The sequence below is a fragment of the Solea senegalensis genome, linkage group LG2, assembly GCF_019176455.1.
Source record: "Solea senegalensis isolate Sse05_10M linkage group LG2, IFAPA_SoseM_1, whole genome shotgun sequence".
NCBI lineage: Eukaryota > Metazoa > Chordata > Actinopteri > Pleuronectiformes > Soleidae > Solea > Solea senegalensis.
The window spans coordinates 12745279-12766055 of NC_058022.1; the positions used below are offsets into that span (position 1 = coordinate 12745279).

Here is a 20777-nt window from a genome sequence, read left to right on the forward strand (position 1 = left end):
TTTTCAAATACAGCGCCCCCTGGTGACAGCAGACAGAATTACATTTATAGTTTTTGATGCTGCTCCAACAGGGATTGTTGTATCCACTTGAAACTTAGTAAGTGGGACCCCAGACCCTTCCTCAACATGTCCGTAAAAGGTCACCTCCCTACAGGAAGTGGAACGCCCGAAACAGGAAGTAAAGGCTTACATTGTCCGATTGACACGAAACTAGATATGTGAGTTACGGGACCTTCCCTGAACATGTTTACGGAGACGCCGTTGACCGAACAGGAAGTCGGCCATTTTAAACAGGAAGTGCCCTCTAACTTTGCAGTACATTGTCCGATCTGCACAAAACTTTATATGTGACACCAGCAACCTGTCCTGAGCATGTCTGTAAAAGGTCACCTCCCTACAGGAAGTGGAACGCCCGAAACAGGAAGTAAAGTCTTGCATTGTCCGATTGACACAAAACTAGATATGTGAGTTACGGGACCTTCCCTGAACATGTTTCCAGAGACGAACAGGAAGTTGGCCATTTTAAACAGGAAGTGCCCGCTAACTTTGCCGTACGTTGTCCAATTTGCATGAAACCTTATATGTCACACCAGGGACCTGTCCTGAGCATGTCTGCAAAAGATGACCTCCCAACAGGAAGGGGAATGCCCGAAACAGGAAGTCAACTCTAAGATTGTCCGATCTGCACAAAACTTGATATGTAAGACAAGGGAACTTCCCTGAACACGTTTACGGACGCGCATTTGACCAAACAGGAAGTCGGCCATTTTAAACAGGAAGTGCCCTATAACTTTGCCATACGTTGCCGATCCCCCCCGAAATTTGGATCGACATGTGCGGGGACGCCGCTGAAAATAACTAGTACTGAAAATAACTAGTACTGAAAATAACTAGTACTGAAAATAACTAGTACGCTGTGAATGAACGGGTGAGAGCGCGAGGCGCGCGGGGAGCCGTGGCACACGGCGACTCGCGCGGGTCGGCTCGAACCCGTTCAGAACCGCGCGCGGTACTAGTTAGTATTGATCTTTGTCTCTTCATCTTCCCTCAGGGGTTCGGTAATCTGCCGATCTGCATGGCCAAGACGCATCTATCACTCTCTCACGAGGCCGACAAGAAGGGTGTGCCCACAGGTTTCATCCTGCCAATCAGAGACATCCGAGCAAGTGTGGGAGCCGGCTTCCTGTTTCCACTCGTCGGCACGGTACGCCGTCTTTCACATTGAGTACCAGGCCAGCTCAGCTGTACAGTTTTTTAACTAGGAGACCATTTGGGTGTGGGTGTTTACTGCTCTGCACCATCACACCACACAATAACCTACATAACCAAATTTCTGACATTCCCCTTTTTTAATAAAGACAATCCCTGCTCCTAAAATGTCATCACACAGCGTTGCATTGCTTGCTTTCCTGCAAACAGACTGAAAACTGTGTTGAGATCCTTAACTGTTGGGTGCATAAATATTTCACTGTCATTAACACGGTTACTCTGCCTGTGTTATATTTTTAGATGCCTACAATCCCTGGTCTTCCCACCAGACCTTGTTTCTATGACATTGACCTGGATCCTGAGACTGAGCAGGTCAACGGGCTCTTCTAATGACCGTATGATGGTAAGGAGGCTGGTTTAAAAAAAAGAAAGATTCATGCATAAATCTCTTATCAGATGTCTGGCGTCACTGACCATGGTATGTTTCTGTTTGCTTTTTTCCCCCTCCGTAAATAGAAATGACCCTCGACCCCTAAATGAGCCTTAATGAAATGCGATGGACTACTAAATGGAGGTGCCTCCAGCTCATCTGCTGCTCCTGTTTCTTTCTTTCTTTCTTTCAGGTCCTCACAACTCTTAATACTTGATATGCCTTCCCCAGCGAGATGCTGACTTCTAAATCAAGATACTTGCCAAAAAACACGTCACCATACGCAGTATTTTATCATTTTTATTTTGAAATTTTGACCAACATTGTGACTAACGCCTGTCCACTGTTCTGTTTTGCCTCAAGGTAAATATGTCTGGTACTGTCTAACATTGCTGCAAGAAATGAAAATAAATGTCACAAATCATTGATTTACATTTTTGTTTGTTTTCTTTATCAGAAAACACCAAAATAAGGCCACATATCTGCAGATCTTTTAGTTTTGCTGCCGCACCTGGTGGTTGCCAGTAGTTGTGTTTTCAGGTCAGTGTGCCCTATATTTAATGGACACCCTAAATTTTTATGAGCAAAACCCCATTTTATTACGATCAGACAAGATGGGTTTTGTTTTCTGAGCTGCAATCCTGTATAAAATCTTACCTACCTCCTTTTGGTGCCAGATGGGACTATCACAAAGACATCATCTCACTTGCAACCACAGACAGGTACAAACCTGAATCCTTTTTACACAAAATAAGAGGGGAAAACTATTTGTATTTGATTTGGTGAAACGTGGCTAAGCTGTCTCTCGCAGGTCTTTACACTGGTGAATTATAAAGATAAACTCAGAGTTGATCTTAAATGTAGTACAAACGTTATTTTAGAAATAAACCTGTTGACGCAAAGGTGCAAAGTCACATCAAAAATCCTAAAAATACAACTGAAGCATTTCAGTTTTGGGATCTATGGTAAGACGTTAAGTCACATGCATGTCTAGGTCACTTTCATTCAATTCAGGGTGTTAAGCACAATATTAAAGGTTTTAAAATGTATTGGTCACAAATTCTGAGTCAGATTTGTTTACACCACCATTTTGATAGAGTTTAGATAATTACTTGTCAATTAATTAAAATATGGTCAAAACCGGAATTAATTAGGCCTAAAAAACTACATTTTGGTTTAAATTTTTTTATTTAAAAATACACTGATTTTGTATGTGGAGTTCAACCTGAGCTAAAACCAATAAAAGTATTTGGTGCCATCTAGTGGACATCTTTTGGAACTGCAGCCTCCACTGTTTGCCAAGTTGATGACACTTCAGTGGAGATTGATTTGTGGAGGTAAGTTAATCAGTCAATTAGTGCGATTTGTGGCCCTTACACTTGTTTTAAATAACGTTTTTAAGGAAAAGGACAAGATAAATATGTTATCTTGTGCTTGTCTTTACAGTTCATCAGCAGAAAAAAAGGTAATGTAACAAATTAATTAATTTCAACAGACTGACTGTCGAGCTGCTTTGTGCTAACTGTGCTTGTTAGCATGTTAGATTTATACTAAAGCGCGCAAGCTAACATGCTAGCACCTACTACTACTACTACTACCGAACTCATTTGATAATAAAATACAAATATAATGTAAGCAGATGTGTAAAGAGTACTGAAATATTCTACTCAAGTAACAGTACCACTATTTTACTTAAGTAAAAAGTACTGGTCTAAAAATTTACTCAAGTTAAAGTAAAAAAGTAGCTTGTTTAAAATGTACTCGGAGTAAAAGTTACTTTTTTAATACTTAACTAAAAGTAAAATTAAACGTTTTAAAAAATGAGTCTGTAAGTACTCAAAAACATAGTCAATTACAACAATGTGAGTAAATGTAATTCATTACTTTGCACCTCTGAAAGTTACGAAGGACCGTTGTTTTCCATTTACTTATGAGTGGTTCTTGCCTTAATATAGATTACAGCAGTAGTCGAACATTTTTTGTATGGCGATATATTGGTTTTGAAACACCAAGTATTAATTTCTAACTGATGTTACAAATAAACATTGTACTGTTTGTGGATTAGCATAAAACAATCAATAGACGTTTCAGTGAGATGGTGCATCACGCAATATCGTGGGGTGTCAATTCCAAACAATTCCCAGCCCTACTATCTTTGCATACTACTCTGCACTCCTGCTCTGAATTAATTCCACAAATTAACTCTTGACGAGGCACACCTGTCGAATCAAAACCTTTCCAGGTGATGACCTCATAAATCTGAGTGAGAGAATGCCAAAATATAAAACATATTCTGTTTTCAACATAATTCAATATAGTGTTCCTTCAGAGTTCTAATGTCTTCAATATTATTTCAATGTAGATAATAATAAAAATAAAGCAAAAACACTGAATGAGAAGTTGTGTCCAAACGTTTGACCGGTGTTCAGAGAACAAGAAGTTCCACAACAGTGTCAAAAACACCAAGCTAAAGTCAAGAAAGATGGTAAAACACTAGAGAACATGAGGGAGATTGTTGGAAAGCTTGCAGGTACACTGACAAAACAGTCTGGCAGTGAGTGGAAACTAAATACCACAAGCTGAGTGGATAATGAGGAACAGGTGGAACCAATTGTGGAGATGCATGCCAAACTGATTGGAACTAGAAGTGAAACTTATCTGTACACAGGTGATGATAAAGGACAGACAACTGTAAGTGAAACAAACTAAACAAAATAAACATAAATAGAATTAAATAGAAAAAGAAACTGCATAAAAGGGACCACAAAAAAATTATAATTAGTGTTGTATTTTATAACCTACTGTTTGTGATATAGTATGTAATAGGAGTGGATTTGCTTGACTCAACATTATAGTATAAGATATTAGGTATTAATAGGTTCATCAATCCTACACACTGATACTCAACTGTCTGTAAAGAGCTTTTTACTAATTAGTGGGATTGGTCTGCGTAGAAGGTAAACTGTGTGGATTTTTGCTGCACGTCATCAGTTCTCAGATGCAGCCCTGGCAGACGCAGCATGCTGTGCATTAAGATTTGTGGGAAATTCAGCTGGCAGTATTCTACCCCTGCAGTTTTTAGGAACCTTCATTATTACTCTAAACAAGTAGTCTGGAGCCTGTAGGAGACACAGCTGTTGTCTCATTTGTAATAACTGGATTGATAGAGTTTCTTTTCAGATGTGAGTGAAGCCCAATTAGAGAGGGAGTTAATTAAGGAGCTTTTTCCCTCTGGCTGTTTCTTATCCTTCGGCAAATCATAACACATGAGCATAGAAAACACACACACTACACGATGTAAACAAATATTTGTATTAACATAGCTTAACACAAAAGTACACTAGCATATATGTACAAATAATTAACTATAATTTAAAAACCTGGCTGGATTATAATCTTAATCAAATCAAAAGAGATAATATTTTGGTTTATGTGTGCTGAACATTTAATGGTGGTCATTAACATTTGATGATTGACTTATTAAATTAAGATATATATTAAAAAAATAATTCTGCATTTTATTGTTTTTTCTATATATAGTACGTATCGTGTGTGTTACAGTAAATGTGTGCGCATAAGTGTGGAAGGGGAGGATGGAATTTACCATGCATACTTTGAGCGGAGGATAAGTGAGGAGGGAAGAGCAAGTGCTTGAGAGACGGAGAGAGGGAGTGAGAGAGCATATGTGCAGAAGGGTGGGGAGGGTTGGTGAAAGGGAGAGAGAGAGAGAGAGAGAGAGGGTGGACAAGCGGGTGGGTGCTGTGAAATCAGTTAACAGGAGTGCTCTGTGCATTTGTTAGACGTCTTGGCCGCTTGCCCAACTTGGCTCATTGTAATCGAGGCATGAGCGTGGACTCCAGGCAGCCCTCTCTGCCGCCTCGGCTGCCTTGCTCCTGGACTCAGCCCAGCTCTCACCGCTGACATGGAAAGACCCGTGAGTGTCTTCTTACTCTTTTAGCTTTCTCTCCTATCATCCCGATCCCTCCTGTTCTCTCTCTCTTCCTCTCTGTGTATCTGGTTTTAGGTTCCTCAGCTGCTCTGTCGCAGATTTAGCTGTGATTCACTTGTGTTTTGCTCGTTCTCTCCTCTGCTGTAGCTGCTGTAGGTGGCAGGAATTCTGGGTAGGGAGGAAGCCTTGGCAGCTTTCTCTCTGCAGGGCCCCCTCCTCCTTTTGCCTGCCTGTCCAGGCATGGGTGCCATCCACTGGCATAGCCACAACATTGGTCTCTGTCTGTGTGTGTTTTGTGATTGTGTGTGTATGTGTGTATATTACCCTTTGCTGCTGCTTGCACTATCAAAGAGCTGGACTGCTGAATCCAGAGAGCGGTACCGTTCCCCACGTTGGTTTGTGGAGGCCAGTGTTCCCCTTCACTCTCCGCCATTGGTCTTGCTGAGATTCAGATTCTACAGCGTGTCTCTCTCCCTTGCATCTATTCTTGGTGGTATGTCCTCATGGTCTGTTGTGTTTGGATACCCTGACAACTAGAAGCCGTGAGGTAACCACTTTCCAACCTGTTGCCTCTCAGAGTGAGTCGCAACTTTTTCCTCATGCTCTCCGTGCCCTTGCAGGTGTAAAACCTGACGACAGAGCCTGGACTCGGGATATATTGTGTGTTGCTAAATGTCTGTTTTGACATCTCCTGTCACACAACACTCTGATTTGAGTGCACCTCAGCTCAGGGGTAGCTGGTCTAGTAATAGAAACACACTCCGTGTGCACCTGCGAGTCGTGAGTCATCATTTTGAACTGGTAATATCACGCAGAAGCAGATTCAATGTTCGTGTCGTCACTTGGACAACAGTGGAGAACGACTGACTCACTTTGGCACAGCTATTCCTGTCACTGTCATGAAGCTCTGACCCCTCAGAATAATTTCTTCTGAAGAGTGTGGAGAATGGGACAATTTGTGTTGAATTGTTTTGATTTTGCAGTTTTCAAAAAGGCAGCAGAGGCTACTTTATTGTGAGTTATTGTGAATAACAACAGACAATGCCAGTGCTCATTCAATACACTTGTCGTAAGTTGTACATAACGAAATGAAATGCTTTTTTTTGTTTGTTTGTTTTTAAACATTCCAAGGTTTTGCACATGTTTGTCTAAAACTTACTTTGCTAGACAGCAGATTTATGTATGAGCTACTTTGTGATCAATCCTCCCGCTGGAATTTCACGTTTCCCCTTTGGATACGTTTCAACAACTGAGAACACTTTTCATTCAGTACCAAGCCACCATTAAAACGTCAAATATGAAGCTGCGGGGAAAACGTTTTTGTTGTATCTATCCATACAAAAATACATTGTGAACTGTCTACTGTGGCTTCGTTGCAGCTTGTTGTCGTCTCTGACATGTCGGACATCAATGACCATGTTCTCACATGAGGGAGTGTTCTCCCGAAAGCTCTTGGCAGTCAGTCGCGTTTGCAGAGGTGTCCAATATGAAAGCCTCGTGTCGTGTGAGGACTAACTGCCTTGTTGCTGACTACACCGGGATGATTAGGATGCCCTGCATTACAGTATGGCTCTGCCTGCATGTGAAACTGAGCTCTGTAATGAATGCTCCATGTGTGATGGGTGTGTGAAGGAGTGCTTGTGTTGTGTCTTATCACAGCACATTCACTCGTGTTGAATACAAAGCGGAACACCCGTCACTGATTAGTTCACCTCTTTGTCCTAGATTTGCATTGTTTTTAACTCGTGTTTTATGGATTAGTTGATAAGGGCAACGATCCATTTGGAACAAGGGTCTTTCTGCGTGGAGTTTGCATGTTCTCCCCCCGTGTTTGCGTTTGTTTCTCCGGGTTCTCCGGCTTCCTCCCACTGTCCAAAAACATGCAGATTTTGGGGATTAGGCAAATTGAACAATCTCTAAATTGACCGTGGGTGTGAGAGTGACAGTGGATGGTTGTGTGTCTCTATATGTGTCCCTGTGATGGACTGGTGACCTCTCACATAGTTTTTTGATCGTGAAACTCACTTAAAATTGTCTAATATTAAAAGGTGAGAGAGTGTTTTGGTACTTGTATCATAATTTTTGCATCATTGATCCGGTTGTGTTTCCTCTAAGACCACCAGTGACATGATGCCCAAGAGGGATAACGAGAGGGACGTGGAGCTGGACAAGAAGATCGAGGCTCTCCGCAGGAAGAATGAAGCACTCATGAAGAGGTACAAGGTAAGGAGGACACGCTGCTCAGAGGCAGAGAAGTGCTTGTATGTTCATTAGTAGTGAGTATGTCTGTGTGAGGTCCCGCTGTACTCTGTTGGTTGATTTCACTGGATTTTAATTTGCATTTAGGAGGTGGAGGAGGACAAGAAAAGGGCAGAGGAGGAAGGAATGGCACTGCAGAGCCGCAAGGGAAAAGCCGATGACCTTACCATCACAATCAGCAAGTCCACCAGTGTGAGTGTCAGCTATAAGAGGCGACATATATGAACACTGTCGCCAAATTATGCCGTAAAGTATGGTAAATACCCACATGCTGTGCTGTATAATATAAATATTTGATCACGTATTTCCCTCCAGGACAGCCGTGTGGTGGTGACGAAGCCATTCAGCAGCGGTTCGCCAGCTGGGAAAGTAGAGCAGGAGGCTGGGCCCGTCAGAGTCGGAGAGGGCCCGTCACAGGGCACCGGACGTGGTCACAGGAAGCAGTTAACGGTCACCATGGAAGGCAAAAAGGTGAGGTCTGTTTCCACTTTGGTTGACAATAAAAACATACAAAACTCATGAAATCCTGGTAGTTTCCATCATGATATAGTTACACTAGAACGCACCTTGCAAAACAGTCTAATATGCAGTCAGTAAGTGTGCCTTGTGTAACAGGTATAACATCAAACTTTAACATGTCAGTATATTGATAATTATATCATTAGCTGACAGGACACTGGAATGTTTATTTACCATATTCATCTAAATTCTCTTACATCCAGACCATATTTTAGGGCAACACATACATATTTGGCTGTTTCCTAAGCCGTTGTGAGTAAAATGTACAGCTAGACGAGATACGATACTGTTCAATAAGTATAAAACAGTCAGAGCTACCAAGTTCTCTAAATGGAGACAAGTAGATATGAAGTGCATGTTTAAACTACGGCACATGAATTACTCTCAAAGTTTTTTATTTTTGTTGGTGTATTTGAACACAAACCTCTGCTAAGTCTGCTCAGTTTAATTAAACCAAAATCTAACCATTTCTTAAGCCATTATTAGATTTTACCAATGCCATAATGAACATATGGTATCATTATTTCTCAATCACTTTATTGGAAGTCCTCCAGAAAATGTATGCAGTTTTATTTATATATTTTTTCCAGAAAAAAAAGCTTTTATGTGTCTTTTAGTCTTTGAGCATTACATACTCATGTTGTCGACAGCTTGCCACCTTTCAGTCATATCATTCCAATCCCAATGCCAATGATCACAGACTTTGACAGATATAAAAACAGCAGAAAACTTTAAATCCATCCTTAACTTTTTGACTTATGCTGCTCACAAACACAGACAAATGTGGGCAAAGACATAACCTTCTTGGCACGTGTGATTGGGCAGAATTCAGAATCACAATCCACTCGGTTGTATTTATTACACTCGTCTCTTCAGGGTAAGAGGGTGGTGAGCGAGAAGCCAGAGAGGAGGCTGGGCTCCGCAGATGTCAAGAGCCCTACAGATGACGGACAGGCGAGGCGTGTGGAGTCAGCTGGGAGGGGAAAGCATCCCCCTCACACGACCAAGAGAAACACAGCAGCAGCAGCAGCAGCACAGGTTTCAATCGCACACACTCACTCACTCAGTCACTCAGCACTCCAGTGATCATATGCTTCTGTGCTTGAAACCCAGCACACTCCTCCTCTCTCACACCCTCCTGTGTTCTCCCAGGCTGCACTGACGTGTTTTACATAGATGTCAGACAGAGTGGCTGGTCGTAGCCCTCCAGTGAAGGAGCACAATGGCTTTGGACAGGAGGTGGGCTTGGGCTTTGACTGACTGTGGGATTAGTGAAAGGGGGGCTGCTAACAGAGCTTGTGTTGGTCTACGGAACCAAAATGCAGTACAAATGAAGAATCTTCCAAAGGCTTGCATGACAGTTTTGCCCTTTTTTCTTCTAGTATGATCATAAGTAGAGGTTTGATGGTTATTTAGCATATTTTTCACCCTCTGAGGATCTTTTGTTATATTTTTAGCGAATGACAAATCCGTGTTTAGATGCCTTTGAGTGTTTGGAACAGGCTGTAAAGTTCACAGATCGCCTCCAGTGCCATGAAAGATGGAAATGATGCTGTCACGGCTCAACTAAGGGTTATGCTCTCAGTAATAAATTGAGACAGGATGAATCATTTTGGCTTTAATATACAAATACATTCTAGGTTTCAGACCCAGTCTCTATGTCCACATGACTGCATTTTCCTTTAAAATACATAGATTCTGCTTTGGGTGTGCATGTTGTCCACACTGTCCTAGGAATTGAACACTCCAAAAAACAAGGAAGTGTAAAAACGCTGCAGGCTCCCTTTTTTTTTACGGATGGGCAAAAATGAAGACCTTTGGAAATGATGACTGGTTCTTATCAGATTTGACTCGACAGTCAGCTGGGAATGAAAAGCTTTGTTGCAACTCTACTTTTTTCAACCTTGTTTCTTATTCGTAATAATGTCTCAAACTAAGCAAAAATAATGGCAGAGGAGAGAATCTACTTCCTGTTTACACCCAGTGTGCACATGCCAACTTACCCATGCATTTGAATAGTCACATGATATGCGTTTTGGGGCGTGTTCGTATTATCGTCAAATTTTTTGGGGTAACTTATTAGAACGGATGTAGCCTTTTGTTAAACACAGATAGGCAGAGACACGTGCACTAACCTCCAGCCGGGATGTTAAATGTTACACTATCACTGGCCTTATTCCCCGGATATTCAGAGATTCTGGAACAGCTGCTCAGTGTGAAGCCTGAGGCGTGCACACAACACACACACACATGCTGGTTTTGCAGTCTTTGTGTGGACACTTACATACATAATGCATTCCCTAGCATCATACCCTAACCTCAACCATTACGACTAAACGCTTAACCCTAAAACTAGGTCTTAATCCTCAAAAGGTCAAACTGTCTTCACAAAGATAGGTTTACCTGACAATTGATCCACATAGCCTATTTAAGACACAGTCCAGATACAATACAAGCTGAGCTGCTTTCTAAATATATATACTGTATATACACAAATCCCTCTGATTGGCCTAGATAGACTGTATATTATAATGGACATAGTCGTCTACGTTCTATTGAAGAAGACCTGAAACTACTAACTGAGACCATTAAATCCTATTTACTGACGTTATAAATCACTCAGCCAGTGGAGTCGACCCCTGGTGGCTGACTCTGACTTCCATCCTACTTCCTGGGCTTCACTTTTCAAACTGGAAGATGTTCATTTATAGGCATGGCTGCTGCTCAGTAACATTAACAGCCCGATGGAGCAAGTGTTTGCTGAATATATGGGCTGAACGTTGTTGTTCTCTTGCCTTTATTTCTGGCCCGCCCGGTCCGTCCCCCCTGTTTTTATCATGTGGATTGAATCAGCACTTGGGCAGTGGCCAGCGCTCGTCATCCGTGGATCCCAGAGAGTGGTTTCCATGTGGCCGTTGTTTTCATAACTACTTTCATTCAACACGGCTGGGAGTGCGGAAAATGTTGCTGAGTGTGTGGATCTGGGCGGAGAAAATGTCCTTTATCTCTGGATGGTTTTAGAAACAAAACGATCCACAATGAGCAGCACATTGCCGTGGCTGTGGGACTGGGTGTGCGTGTGTATCAGACAGCCTGGCAATAAAGAATGGCTCTGTGAGAGGGGTGTGGTGACCTGGCCTCGTCCCAGTCAGATTGTAATGCCTGGAAGTGCCTCAGGACTAGACATCGTTTCATGCTAATGAGGAAGAGAGAGAGAGAAAGAGGAGAAATGAAATTGAGAAATGGCTGAGACTACTTGTAGCCCACTCGCTGTTCTGTCTGTTTCCAGCCAGTTGTGTCTCCTCTCTGGATCCTTTAGTAACCTGCCCTCTTCTGGCACTATTGTTTTCCCATTCCCACCATCCTGAAAGGGTCGATTTGATCTAATTAACATTCGACTGCCTTCCCAGTCTGAAAAGGCTCATTATGCTGCCACGGAGACGCGCCTGGCAAGGTGCCAGGAAAAGGTCAAAGTGGGAGAGGAGGACGAAATGTGGCGACAGAAGAAGAAGAGAAAGAAACACGATAGCCAGGTCTTGTTTTTGTCTGCGCATGTGCCGGGGCTTCAACTGGGTGTGAGTGGAGTCAGACTGTGTTTGTTATTTCTGTAAAAAATAACACGAATCATCCAGTGTTTTCACCCGAGCACAAGTTACAGCCTAGAACTGAAACTCTAAACTCTATTCTCAGCCTGCAGTCAAGTGAGTGTCCTTTAAAAAGCGGTGGTATTTGACCACCTGCAAACTACACTGTCTTCTCTTTACCCCATTGCTGAGTGGACAATTAAAAACCAAACAAAGGCCAAGTCATGCTGTAACATTAACAGTCCACTTGGGGGCAGCATAGGCCTCTTAATCTTCTCCTCTAATGGATGAGCTTGTGCGTCTGCTGTTGCTCTGTATTGCAGCATTGATGTGACTCAGTACAACAATGTTTAATCGGTGGCAATAAGCTGCCGTGTCACCCTTGTTGCTGTTGTTGTTGTTATGTTAAGCGTTTTGTTTCTCTTCCTCTTCCTCTCTCACAGGGTGACGAGGTGAAACAGGGCCAGAGGGACACGGAGGAGCACCACAGGGTTCCGGAGCAAAGCACGGTAGCACTGAGATAAAAATGTTGCCACTTTATTTCTTAAAACATCACCGTCTTGTCCATAACAGGCGTCTTATTCACAGAAATTCAAGTTTTTCCCAGTGCCACTTTGTAAGCACACAGAGACACTTGTAGAGACATTAATGTGTTCACAACTTTAATCCCAAGCACTCGCACACAACGCGCTACCATGCACACGCACATGCTTGTTCCCGTCTGCCTGGTTAACATTGCTGGAGTGGCTCAGAGCTGTCTCACAGATCAAGCATGCCACTAACAGGCCAGTGAGGTAGACGAGCTGAGGACAAGCTTCAAAGGCCCGCCGAATATGCCACATGACGAGTGATGCTGTCATGCCCGTTCTGTCCAAGTGAGCGCTAAAGGAAATCAGATGCAGAGGTGTTTTTCTTTTTTTTTGCAGGTGTTGCATAAGCGTAACTGTTTTGCTTCACAAAAGGAGTCCAGAAAAAGAGTGAAATCTTTTGCTCTTTGACAATCTCTTAATCTATTTAAATGTGACAAATACACACTTGTGTAATGTCCACCCCTGACAACCTCCCCGCGAGGCTCCATGAGGCCAAGAAATTGAAAAGTGCTAATTAGTCGTGCGGCTATGAGGGTGTCAGCCTGTTGACGGCCTGTTGGAACATGTAAGTGCCCTCCCAGGTGTCCCCTCGGGTACTCCAGGGGTCAGAGGAGAGGAGGTGGAAAACACGGAGATGAACACAGATGCTACATTCGCCGCTAAACTACAAGCAGAAAGGCAACATGTTTACTTGACTGTGATTGGTCCACACCTGAGAGGAAAACAGTGTGACTGTGTTATTTCGCTTTCTCTCACAGGTTTTTTTTTTTCCCCTGGTTGCTGTGAGACATAATATGCCGAGAGGCTTTTTTTGCCCCTCCCTTTCAAACAACTCATATTTTAATTTTTTAATCATCTCATCCCTGCTGCTGTATTACTGGAAAAAAAAAAAAAAACCCTGACAGACACTTTCTCTTAGACTGCTGTTCTTTTATGTAATTTCCCTGAGAGCCTCGCAGCACTGTCGCTGGGCCTGGTTCACTCCAGGCCTTTGTAACATTAAAACACACGGCCTCTGTCGCCTTTGATGTGTTAAAGAGACTGCATCACATCACCTCCTCTCTCTCTCTCTCTCTCTCTCTCTCTCTCTCTCTCCTTCTCTCTTCAGTATTAGCCAGTAATCCTTTCTACTCTCATCACAGTAATCAATAAACAGGTTAAGAGGGCAAAGGGGGAAGGGGGACCTAAATGCATTTACAACACAGTGCGTTCTGTTCTCGCCAAAGAATGCAATTGTTTTGCCTCGCATTTGTCAGGGAGACGGTTACAATAGTATTTACAGTGAGACAGCGTTTGTTCCTTTTTTATTTGAGCCCTATTGATCTTTATGAAGTGCTAATCCACCGTGACACCACCCACTGGTTTGTGAACTGCTATATTGAATCCTCATATACATGCATATGTATATACTGTATGTATATATAGAAAACCTGAGAAAATCTTTCAAAAACTTGATTAAATCTAAATATTCTATTGTTTTTTATTTGGCAAATCAAACTAAAATTCAAGCACTAAAACAATTATTTCTGTTCATGACTGAAAGTAAATTAAAGTAAACTATAATTTGACATCTTAATCAAGAAATAATAATGTGTTTAACAACATAAATTCATGGATAGCAATAATAATTTTCGCTAAAGTGCTTCTACATACTGGTGTTTTTACCATAACAGAAACATATAAAAAATGATTTTGATTGTGTAGTCTAATTAATTTGTTATGAACTGTGTATATATATATAGAAAGATGGACATCATGCTGTATTTAAGAAGGCATGAAACTAGCAATTGAGACCATATAAACTCCTTAGGAAAGTCCATACTAATGACACTGATATTATAAATAAAGCAAGAAGGTTAAAAAAAAATCTTCTTTTTGCAGCCAGTGGAGTCACTCGCTCCCTGAGGGCCGTTCAAAAGAATCCTGGACCCAGAGCTTTATTATTTATAGTCTGTGATCTTAATTTAGCCATCTTGTGTAATTATTTCTTTAAAGATAAGACGCTTCTCTTGTTTATGACCACATTGCCAAGTGTAAAGCTGTTGTTGATCTGATTCCCCCCATTACTGTATAAAAAATATATGAGACACTAAGTAGTTTGGGGCGATTTAATGTAGTGTAATGTTTGAGCACCGGTGATTCAGACACTTCCCTAATACTGTATAAATCTCTGTTAATGCTTCTGTTCCGTGCACCTCAAACACACTGCAATCTTTTGTGTTTTTACGTAGGAGCCCGAGAGCCCACATGGCTCCACTGACCTCGACATCCCAACACTGAGAGAGGAGCAGCAGGAGTATCTGAAGTGGAAGAGAGAGCGCGAGCAGATTGACAAAGAGAGAGTGGCACGTCATAAAAATGCAAAGGGCCAGTGGAGGAGGGCGTGGGACATGGACAAATCTGAGAGCATGTGAGATGTCTTAGCTCTTTATTATTTTACATATACTCTTGTTTTTAATGTTAATAAGAAGATTGATACCACTTTAATGTTCGCAGCCACCCTCGCACAATTTACTATAAAATAGCAGCAACAACATGCTAACCTGGCAAATGACCAAAAACATCATTTATTGGCAAAAAAAAAGAGAGGACATTTTGTTGCCTTATTAACTTTACATGCTTTTGCTTATGGACAAAACTAGACTAAACCTTCATGTGTAAGGAAAATTAAAGCTAAATGGTTGAACTTTGGACGATTATACGATTTGATAATCGATGAGTTAGTTTTTTCAATAATTAAAACAAGCGGTCCTAATTTTTCAGCCTCTTAAATGTGAATATTTTCTGGTTGCTTTGCTCCATTCGACATAAAAAAACGGAATAATTTTGAATCGTGGACATAAATAAGACATGAATAGTACGTCATCATTTACAGGTTTGGGAAACACAGATCAACATTTTTCAACATTTTCTAACATTTTACAGAGCAAAAATACTCGATTAATCAAGAAAATAATCATTAGTTGCAGCCCTACTATCAATTCAGTCCTAGTACATATATATACACAGTATGTATATATGCATATATATACGTAGTGACTCAATTGTAATATGGTTTGTTGAGTTTGTAGCTTGTTTTTTTATTTTAATAAGGGAAAAATGAGCTTCTCTTATCTGAGCTCAATTGGGTTTTAATGCACATGTAGATGCACAAACAACCAAAGATGCTTGATGAATAGATGTTTCTGTCTTGTTAAGGATTCTGCGGAGGCCTCCGTAGATGAGCATTCTGGATTAGATGCGACACGATCATAAGGCTAAATCGGGTCACAGGATTTTAGGGAAAAACTATGATAAAACTAAAATAATTTGGTAGTTTCAGTTCAGTGAGCTGAACTGAATTGTACTACAACAACTCATGCTATCTATTCATACGTTTTGTCGTTAAATACACTAAAGCCTCCTTCCCTCTCTCCCTGTCCCTCATTTAATCACACAATAATACTCTAAAAGTGATTGGAGGATTAAACCCGGAGTATTAGCTGGATTTGAATCTGAGTTGTTGAACAAAAAGCTGCAGAGTAAATTACATTTTTTGCCCGAGTAAATTAATGTGCTCTTAAAGGAAGCATCAAAATGTAACGTGTGACAAGGAAGGAGTCGCTATTTTTAGCCACGGATGAGGGATGAAATGCCTTGCCTTATTTGGCGAGGCTCAAACGAGACCCTGGAGTAAGAACAGAAGAGGCTGTGTGTGTTTTTCATTCAGTGATTTAGGTAGTTGTCTCTGTGGTTGTAAAATGCAATGTTGGGACCTAAAAGAAAAAAACCTCTTGATAGATGTGCACTGATGATACCCAAATGTGAGGAGAGCCTGTCGATGAGCTGCTGATATGCCGTTATTTCCATCTAAATAAAACTCTGCTTTAGGTTTTCAGACAAATCCCTGCCTGATAGAGACTGGGGTCATTGTAGCAGAGGTGAGACACACTCCAAACAAACGAAAACAACAAGAATAGGAGATTTTAAAGGCTTTATTGAGTTGGTCTTTTTTTGTTTTTTTGCAAACACAGCTCAGCGAAATACTAGAAGAGGACAACCCAAGACAAACATGGACCCAAGAGGTCTGCCACTCCTTAATGTTGTTTTTTAATGAGTTAGGTGGCAATTAAATAATGTACAGAGATGCTGTTAAAGCAGAATTCATTGTGTTTCCACAAGTTTCAGTATATTTTATGAGGCATGTATTTTTTTTGCTAATGTCATTTGCTGTTTAATTGTGACGTAAATTTTCTGTATTTTTCCGCCCCAAGGTTTTGAGAAGCGAGGAAAAGACAAGGGAGTTAAAAATGTGCGAGTGATGAGCAGTAAGGCAAAAGGCAAGGACCGTCTGACGGGGAGGGCCAGGAGGTCAGTAACGGCTTTTACATGATGCAGTTGAGGCGCGACACTGGGATGTCCCCTCGCATTAAGCAGTTAGTAGAAAACCTACTAGGCCGATTGAAATATGTAGAAATGGTTGTAGAGGCACATTGTTTTCCTGCGCTGTCACAAATACACAGATGTCATGAGACATGATTTAGAAGCTGTGGCCGCTACCGGTGCTGTCTGGTGAGTGCACAACCATTTCTTATGTCAGCCTTAAAAAGGCACAAGACCAAAGGCCTTGAAGGGAGGAAATACAGCCTCTCTGTGTGAAAATACTCAATGATTTACTGTCTCTTTATTTCGGTGAAGGCCTGACAAATTCTCTCAGCGTTCCTTTTGTCGTCTAAAATCAGCCACCTCACATACCCCGACATAGGGGCATAGGCGTCTCAACTGGAACGTGGTGGTGATGTCACTTTCAGTTCTGACTAAACAAATCTCTCAAATGGAAATGGAACGCACTATCATTTTTTGTAACAGGGTCAGCTTTAGTCGCAGCTCTAAGGCTCAGCTCGCTTAGATTATTGTAACTCTACCTAAAGCTTCATCCACACTTCTCCATCACTGACTTTATTTTTCTGTCCTCTACTTGTTATTTTTTGGCTGGGGGGGAACAGTCTCTAGACTTCCTCTCTTGGTTTAAGTGTGAACTTATCAAAAACAGCGTACCCCTAACCTTAGGACTGAGCTTTGACAGCTGTTTTTAATCTTCATGCTAATTTATTTGGCTGCTAAATTAAACACAGATTTGAGGATGACACCCGTTGTCTTCTCTCATTAACTTATTCTATCTCATTTTACGATGTTTCACTGCTGATATACTGATGTATGGTGACCTTGAGAGCTCTGAAAGGGGCCTCTAAATAAAATGTATTATTATTATTATTATTGTACAGTTTTCTTTAAAGAGAAAAACCTCTTGTTATTTGTTATTTATAGCACAAGCCACGCTTATTCCCACACTGTTGTTGAGCTGAAGCGTCTTTGTTTTTCAGGTGGCAGGCAGGTGAAGAGGGAGATAACATACAGGTGAGAGAATAAACCTGTATTCATGGGAATTGTTTAATAAATGAGACAGAACATGTGATTTGTCGTTCTAATCAAATCTCTTAGATCTCTGATACAACGCTGGAGGAATTCTTGGAGGAACTGGACGCTCTCACGGATGCCGAAGCAGAAGAACTGAAAGCTCAGGATGCAAAAGCGAAGCAGTCGCCCAGTGCAGACATGCTGAGTACATCTGAGGATGTGAGTGGCTCCACAGCTCCTGGCACCGTGAGCGAGGACACCTCCACTCTGGAGTGGCAGGAGGCCTCGTCTCCTCGCAGCTCAGAGAAGAAAGTGCGTTTCTCAGAGGAGCTTGTTCAGGGAGCTCACATGAGGCAATCTGCAGGCTCTCAGGACTCAGAATCAAGGTGTCAGAGCGCCTTAAAAGCTCCCTCACCTGTAAAGAACAAAGTGCAAGGGCCACAACAAGTGTTTGACAGCACCAGACAGGATGACGGTACTCCTCAGGATCAGGGAGGTGGTCCATCTGCTGCTCCTGTTGCCCCTCAGCAGGCGCCTGAAAATGAATGTATGAAAAAGGACAGGGACCCCCCCACAGCTCACACCTCCTCCCCTCCTGCTGAAAAAGCCAGTACCTCTCCACGGGAGTTTCCTGTCCAGGCTGTAGAGCTCGCCAAGTGCAATATCAGCAACGCAAACACAGGTACGGCAAAGCCTCAGCGACGGCGACTTCGTCTCTGTCGTGATTTCTAACTTAAGACGATGTTGGTTCTCTCTCACACACAGAGGAGTTAATAGACTCCGGTCTGTCTGTGCTGAGTCTGGAGTCAGGAGAAACGCACCCGACACACTGTACCAGCAGTGACAAGGTCAGTGTGCAACACAAGAAGAGTGATGGGAGAATCGATCTATGTGTTAATGGACTGATGGAAGGAAGTGCAAATGGATGAGGTGTGTGTGTGTGTGTGTTGCAAAACAACCAGATAATATGAGTTTTTTTCCCCTGTTTTTTTTCTCAGGCAAGAGAGCACGGGAAGATTGTTTGACTGACAATTATTTGGGACGGACTCACTGAAACCAAAGCGACAGCAGCAGCAGCACAGGGCCGTGCCAACTTTCATCCGGATGCTTCATGTCGCTTCAGGTAGCTCTTTTCAGATGTCGGAAGTTTTTAACGCTTACGCACAAAAACCCACGGTTTCAAGTCACCAAACGTCACCCACACCTTAGGAGAGCCTTGTCCCGGCTCAAATACGTTTAGACCCAAGCACTTTATGCGTACTGACACAATAAACGGGATTATATTAGTATGCTGTTTAAGTGCAATATCACTGAATGTTTACATGTGTTAGGACGATTTCAAAGGAACATATCAGGAGAAGGCTAATCTAATTTCAGTCAGTTTTATCTATAGTGCCTGATTTCTGCCTTACCGTTATTTTTTAGATAATGAAATAAATTCCATGTTTTGGAATATAAGATGATACCGTAGCGACAGAGCTTTGTTATAGAGTAGAGTCTGTGTTTTTAACGCTCACGTCTGTCAGTAGGAAGTATTTGACGTTTCTGCTCCCAGCATCAGTCAGTGTCCCCTTTCTAAGTAGAAATCAATACTTTATCGAAGGGCACGTTTGAGATTTACTGTCTTATCGACCGCCAAAGGAAGACTGCGTGTACGTTCCTCAAAAAAATATGACCCACAGTGTCCTTGGCAAAGGTAAAAGGAGGCTGCTGTGTTCATTCACCGAGCACAGTTTTCTCTTTGTGTTTCGTTTGACTCTGTGCCTCTGTAGGAGCTTTGTCAATTCTGAGAAAAGTAACCCCCAATTATGTCCTCTACTGTATCTCACTTTTGAGATTTCAAGCCCGCTTGATTACAAGTCATCGTTACAAAGAAATGCTGTTTAAATTGCCATTATGGGAATTGTTCAGCGTTTCTGGAAGCTGCCGCACACTGTGGACAAAGGTCAAGTTATTTCAGCTCCGCAGAACAAATTTAGACTGTTCTGTCTTTCGAAACGTCCCCCAGCTTAATATAAGTGCAGGTCTAAACTGGTAAATCAAATCTTATTCTAATGCTCTATTAATAACCTAATCTTTATTACTGTCTGTCTCTCGTTAGGTGATCAATAACGCAGTAAATCTCAAACTTGCCCGGCGACACATTGCTATTGTGTTTTCTTTGCAGCTGAATCCCAGTTTTAAAGTTTTTGTTAACGTGTAGTTTTTTATCAAGGCCGCGATATCAAAACAAATTTGCGAGTTTAATAATAGTTTGGCCGTGTGTTGGAACAGACTTTTATTTTCGTTTCTCTTCCCTGTGGGACAAACAGAGTTGTTTTGCAGAACATGCATCATCTCATCCACACTTCCAGCTGGGATTCAGCTGGAATTCAGCTGGAAGTGGCTCTCAAAGCCTAGTTTTATCACATTTGTTCTCTTCTCTCGTGACAATGAAACGCAACTAATCTTTGAAAAGGAATCCAGTCTGCTGGTGTGCCTTGTACTCTGGCCTCTTCAATACTGAAGGTCTGCCTTTATTGGACATTTTTGTAGTGTTAAATGCACTGAACTAACAGTGCAGCATCAGTATTGTTATTTATTTGCCTGTCTGTCTGACAGGCGGAATGTTACCTAGAAACGATTTTGCAAATCTAGACCTGTATGTGTATGTTTTTCATGTTTTCTGTATCTGATATGAATGGATTTGTTTTTATTTATTGCCAGTGGACTACTGTATTTTTGGTATCAATGACAACTATAACAAAAGAGGGTTTTGGCTTTTCTGAGCGCTACAGTATAGTAAACAGTTATGTAACAACATAGTGAACATGCTTTGAGCTGCAAGGCCCTGCCAAACT

General features: G+C 41.8%; 1 protein-coding gene and 1 long non-coding RNA gene across 2 annotated transcripts; both read left to right on the forward strand.

The window, feature by feature from the left end:
* Positions 1-1016: 1016 nt before the first annotated feature.
* Positions 1017-2071, forward strand: LOC122765548. Its single transcript, XR_006359979.1, has 3 exons — positions 1017-1204; positions 1510-1612; positions 1726-2071. It is a non-coding gene; the product is annotated as an uncharacterized LOC122765548 (long non-coding RNA).
* A 3274-nt stretch (positions 2072-5345) lies between these two features.
* On the forward strand, positions 5346-20697 carry LOC122765516 (coiled-coil domain-containing protein 9B). Its single transcript, XM_044019812.1, has 14 exons — positions 5346-5573; positions 7704-7811; positions 7935-8039; positions 8163-8318; positions 9243-9404; positions 12394-12459; positions 14772-14950; positions 16411-16460; positions 16554-16604; positions 16794-16890; positions 17904-17937; positions 18022-18619; positions 18703-18785; positions 18936-20697. The coding sequence occupies exons 1-14, from the start codon at positions 5562-5564 to the stop codon at positions 18960-18962; spliced, it is 1728 nt and encodes a 575-aa protein (XP_043875747.1). The 5' UTR covers positions 5346-5561; the 3' UTR covers positions 18963-20697.
* Positions 20698-20777: the final 80 nt, after the last annotated feature.